We start from the raw sequence: 6,000 nt of genomic DNA, 5'->3' as shown, positions 1-6,000 counted from the left end.
TTCTTGGTGCAACTTAGTTGTGATTGTAGAGGCACACTTTTGACACCAACTAAAACAGTGGTCTAAATGAAGGCATCACTTTTCTGTCCATGCAGATGTATTTGCCTATATGGAGGACATTTTAGCAAAAAAAATGTCACTTCTCAATTTTTATTTCTTTAAAAGTAGAAGTTAGGAAAGCAAATTCTTCTGGTGTAAAAATCAACAAAATTACTGTATGGTCATTTAACAACAATTATTGCATGATTTTGCATAACCCTTGGCCTTTCTAAAAAGCAATATTTGATTTTGAGATGTGCATTGGTTTAATAATGAGTCATCGCGTTTCTGCTGACTCACATGTAATAAATATTTAACTTGGGGAAGAAATTTTCTTGAGATTACAAAAACATAAAAACAATCAGTCCTAGGTTTTAGCTATTAACCCGGAGATTTTCACTGTTAGATGAAATGCATGTAATTGCAAATAACTATTCTGTTGAAAGGAATCCACAGTACTTTGATTAAAAACTCTGGGAGACTTTAGGGAATAGGAAAAACTTGATGAGGCCAACCCCAACCCCTCAAAAGTTTCTCATACTGTTAGGAGATGTACGAATTGCCAGTCCTGTAACTCCTATGTATTTTAAGGCTAGTTAGAAGATGTGGAATAGTGATACTCAAAGTAAATGCTCAAAACCAAGGAGTATTTTTATGACGGGGTAGTTATTTAAAGGCAATTATTTATACGGGTAAAACTTTGCTTATTCCTTGACATTTTCTATTACAGTAAACCTACCATCTATTTGTATGTCAATAATAACTGATCTTAGAGTGCCATTTCATAGCTTGAATCTTCATTTTGCCTCAAGGTTTGTTTAGCCAAGTTGGCAATTGGGGAAAGTCCTAAAACAGAAACATTGACACATGCTGATAAATTCAAACTTGGAACATTAAAATTCACATGGAAGTGGAAATGACATTCAGTGTCAGAAGTAACAAATTTGAAAGTCTTAAATAATTCATATAGAGAATATAGGTTAGACAGATTTAATATAAGTGTGCTTTTTCCTAAAAACACCCCCCCCAAACCAAACTTTTTTTTTTTCTTTAAGTCTTTTGTCTGTAAATATGAAAGAAGGCTACACCCCAACATATTTCTTCACTGCCATACTAAACAGTAAAATAGTCTTTCTAATTCACATTGCTCATGGCAGTCTTATTTGAAGTTCCTTTATTGAGTTTGTGGTTAAAGCAGTTTGGGATTTTTGTTGGTTGTAAACTTTTGGCATAATGTGAATACCAGTCCCTTTCAAAAACAGCCTTGAGTTGCTTAATGATGCTTGTGCTGTTCCCCGCGTCTGCTTGGTTGATAACAAGGCCAGCTCCAGCATTCTGCGTAAAAGCATTTCCTACCCAATCAAAATTACCTGCAAGCAAAGGCAGGAATAAACAGTGAGTTTCTAACATTACGAAAAGAACCAGATAAAAAACTCGTCTCCCTAAAGGCAATCCAGAATGAAACATGAGCATTTTCAAACAGTGCAGAGATGGAAATAAGATTTTTTTTTTTTTCAATACTAGCAGGGGAAAAAAAAAACCTCCAATACATACCATGTGTAGTGAAGATTGTGGAAGTCTTAACAGCTCTAATCCTTCAGAAGTGAAAACAGATTCTTCTATTTATTCAAAACTAATTTGCACTTCTTTTTTTACATCTATTACATTATTACTCCATTTACTTTCCTCACTGGTCTTTTCAGAACTAATTTTTTTTTCTGTAAAAATAATTCGAAGTTCCAAACCAGTAGATCTTTTACAACTTACCTGTTGACAGATACTATTTGAGGAAAGAAAAATAGATTTTACTGATTTATTCCAGTGTTCTGGGTTGAGCTGCCTCCTATCCCATATATCCATCCCATATCTTGGATATGTTGTTATGTCTCGCAGCTGAATCCCGCCCTCTTGGGCAGGAGCCTGCAGTTCCTGCCTCCTTTTGGCTTCTTGGCTGCTTTTCGGCTCTTGCTTCAGCTGGCTCAGCTGCTTTTGCCTTCTTCGCTTCGCTTTGCCTCGCTCTGCTCTCCGGCTGCCCCTGCCGCCGTTTTTCTTCCCCCCGCTGCTTCTGTTTGTTTTTTTCTCCTCCTTTCTTTCTCTCCCCCCCCCCCCCCCCCCCCCAAGGTTTGAACCGGCTCCGGACCTGACCTGACCTGAGAAGTTGGAGAAGACCTGGGCCAGACAGAGACGCGTCAGCACCCTCCTCATCACAGTAACCCGTCTTTTCCCACTATTCGGTGTTGGGGAGTGTATTTTTGTCAATAAACCGGTTTTTCCACTTTCCTCCGAGGTATTTTCCTTCCCGAACCCAGGGCTGGGGGGCGGAAGGGGTGGTGGAGGTTTGGTTTAGGGGACTCCTTTTGGAGGTTCTTCCCTAATTTACTCCAAACCAGGACATCCAGTTATTACAATCTTTGGTGAAATCTAAGGTAATAAATAAGCACTTTGAATCCTGGGGATAGCAGGGCAAAAAGGATAATTGGACTAATGAAAAACAGGCAAATCAAGTGCTTCAGTTACTATTTTTTTAATTTCACTAAAACTGGAAGTATTTTAAGTTATGCATTTAAAACACATGCAGTATTTTGGACAAACAAGAGTATTACTTTAGCAGAAAATGTTAAGAATTCTAAAGTTGTCAAGGATGGTAAATTGAAATCTCATCACAAAAGACAATTTTTCCTATGTTTTCAAGTAAAAGATGTGTCTGGTCCTTAGCACGCATTTGTATTGCTTTAACAGATCTTTGATAATTTCTTTCTTTTATTTATACATAGCTAAGGATGCAAGGATAACAGGAAAGAAAAGAACCAAATTTGGCTAAGAATCTAAGCTGTGTAGGTGAATTCCAAGGGACTGAGATTTGATCCAGCTATGTAAAAGAATTTAAAACGGAGTGGAAAAAATTATCTGGGAGAGGGGCAGGTGGGTATCATAAAACCTTTTGGAGATGAGGGATGACTAAGCTGCAGTATTGCATGTAAAAAATAAGATATGGACAGATTATAAGGTGTGTGTTTTGAGCCCATCAGGGTGGGCCTTTCAGAGATTTCAGTTGTATCTCTGCACAGCTCGGGATGTCCCACTGTTGATAGGTGTGGGCTTTGGTTTTGGACTGTAGCTTTTGCCTTCCCTCACTGCCTCTGCTATCACAGGTGGTAAGCCCTTGGCAGTGCTTCAGTAAGATCCCTAAAGCACCAAGTGTCAGCACATCAGATGGCTCTTGAAAATGTCATGAGTTGCTTTTGAACTCAGTAGTGGTTTTCTGATCCCGTGAGCTTACACACAACTCAGATTTTTGAAAAAGTAGTTTTCAGCCTGCATTCAGTGTGCGTTTGACTGGTAATGAACTTTTGTGAGGTGCCACAGGGCAATTTTACTTAAATACACCTTTACCCCGAAATACCAGTTAGATACGTACCTAATGTTAGGAGGGTGTCTAAAATGTCATTATAGTAAATGGAGTAAGGCTTTGGATGATGAGGATGAACAGCACCTTTACAGTATTTGTCACGATTGACCATAGCTTTAGTAATAACATGGGAAAAGGAGAACACTGCATCTTCATTGGATTGCAGAACAAGAGAATATGCTAGTAATTATAACTTCTCCATAAATTGCGTTATATTTGTGTTTTCAGTCTGTTTTAAGATACTGAAAGCAGAATGTGGGTCTTGAGAAACTGATTCAGAGGGGAAGAAAAGGTTTCAAAAGAGAAGAGTCTCAAAGTTCAGTCATCATCCAGGTTCTCAAAGAAATGAACCGTTACCTTCACTTAAAGAACATATCAGCTGTAGATTGTTATCATCTACAGAAGGTGGCTATTTCAGGCTTTTGGATACAAACTAGAATTTCTTAAGATGTGGTTACTTACCAATATAGGCAGCTCCATCAGTCACCATGTATTTGTTACGATTGAGTTTGGGAAGGGAAGTGTTCTTCTGTTCTTTAAGAAAGCAGGCACTCTCTTCCTCAAGGTCAAAGAATTTCTGCCATAAAATAGAAGGAAGCACAGGTTAATGAGAATTGCTCTACAGGAGACAGAAAAAATACAGTCTGTTCTCTAATCTTTATTGAAAAGGAGTAGGTGGTACAGAACAGCTTGAGATTTTATTGCCAAGCATTACCTTTAATAAAATGCTGCACATTGTATTTCTAATTAAATTCTCATAGATTGTGATACTCCCGGCCTTGGCATTCTGAACTATACAAAGTATATGGCTACTGCATGCGAAAAGCAATACAGTGGCAGGTAGTAAAGGCTGTAAAATGAAAAAAACAAAACCCAACCCATCTTTCTGCTCTCCATGGTAAGAGCCAGGAACTTTTCTTTAACTCATTTCCTCATTTTTCAAGGGACACTGGAGTTCGAAGTCTGCCTAGGATCAGGATTGGCAGACACAGAAACAGCTGAATTAATACCTCTGCAATCACATATTGCATAGTTTCCAACAAGAAACTTGCAAGCTTCTCAGAATTAAATTTTGCATGAAGAGATCAAATTTTCCAGGCAACAAGAGGCAAATGTTTTACCCTGGAGAGGGAAGTGTGAGCAAGATTTATTGTTAGCTAGTTTATTTATTTGTAATTTTAAAGCTATATGCACTTCTTGTCTGATCAGTAACAGACAAAAATGAGCAAGAATACACCTGGACAACTCAAAAATAGATTCATGTGGAGGCTCAAGAATAACTTGGCTGTAGATAGATGTTTGTTCCATGGCATTCCTTTGTGGTTTTCCACAATTTTATTTTATTTTGACAATTTATTTTTTATTAAGACAATTTTATTTTGTTTTAGGTCATGACTTCTGTGGGCCCTTTCAAAGCACACAGCTTTCTCTCTTCAGCACTGCACCCAACAGATCTGACCCCTTCCTGCTGCTCCTTTGAGAGTTACAGCAGGCATTCATGCACACAAGATGCATTTTACAGGGTCAAGTACACAAAACTCAAGGAATAAAGGAGTTAAGGTCCCAAGAAGCACAGTGGTGAGCTCTTCACCTTGAGTCTGCCCTTTCTGATTCAAGATTTAATTTCATGACCACATGTGCATAGGACAGAGCTCCCCACTTCAGCAGCAGTTTGATATGCAGGTTACTCCTTGCCCTTTGGCTGTGTGCTTATGGCACTTAGTCTTCAAACAAAGCTTTCTAGGTGCAAGTTCTTCCAGTGAGCATTTTCTTCAGAGTACTTGTATTGAGTTCCCATTCTCAAAACAGTTTCAGTTGAATCCAGTAATTATTCATGCTTATGTAAATGGGACCCTGAGATGCTGAAAAATGCCAGGTGTAACAGGGTTGCAGTGCCCTGTTTCTTTCCTAACTCTATACCTGCAGTTAGGCCATACTAAAACTTGCATTATCTTGGTTAGAGACCAGGAAGAATCAGGAGGAGATTCCCATCTAACAGAGAAATTGCATCTGCATCTCTTTCTCCAGGATGACCATTGCAAACCAGTGTACCCTGCAGCTGCAGCCAGCCATTGGCACTCATTGGAAACTTTCAAACCAACTGGTCTTTCCATAGGGATAAGAAAAAAACCCAAAAAAACCCAAAAAAACCAACCAACCAAAAAAAAAAAAACCAAAAAAAACACAAACAACCACAACAAAAAACTAACCAAAAAAAAAAAGAAAAAAAAAAAAAAAGAAAAAAAAAAAAAAAAGAAAAAAAAAAGGAAAATTATCAAGACAAGGCATATCACAAGGAACAAAAGCTAAATGAAAAATAAGAATTTGCTGTTTCTAGGATATATTATCCTCAAAAGAACAAAACAACAGGAGGATAGGAGGTCACTTGGTGCAGGTGTGTGACATTTTGGTCAGAACCATGTATTGCAGCAGCCTAACAATTTTAAGTGTAATTACAATCATAATTTGTAATAGATTTCTCTTAAAATTTCAGTGATTTTGTGTATAAACACACACAATACATGTCTGCATATTTTTTGTTCTGAGGTTAG

At 37.9% G+C, this 6,000-nt stretch overlaps 1 protein-coding gene across 1 annotated transcript in view; it reads right to left on the bottom strand.

Annotated features, from left to right (window-relative positions):
- Positions 1-713: 713 nt before the first annotated feature.
- PLD5 (phospholipase D family member 5) overlaps positions 714-6,000 on the bottom strand; it is a 138,415-nt gene continuing 133,128 nt past the window's right edge. Inside the window, exons 9-10 of the mRNA XM_066314431.1 lie at positions 3,911-4,025; positions 714-1,409 (exon numbers count right to left, since the gene is read on the bottom strand). Coding sequence (XP_066170528.1) covers positions 1,174-1,409; positions 3,911-4,025 — 351 coding nt within the window. The 3' untranslated portion in view covers positions 714-1,173. The remainder of the gene's footprint in view (positions 1,410-3,910; positions 4,026-6,000) is intronic.

This window comes from Sylvia atricapilla, chromosome 3 (genome assembly GCF_009819655.1).
Source record: "Sylvia atricapilla isolate bSylAtr1 chromosome 3, bSylAtr1.pri, whole genome shotgun sequence".
NCBI lineage: Eukaryota > Metazoa > Chordata > Aves > Passeriformes > Sylviidae > Sylvia > Sylvia atricapilla.
This window is presented reverse-complemented; position numbering and strand designations above follow the sequence as displayed.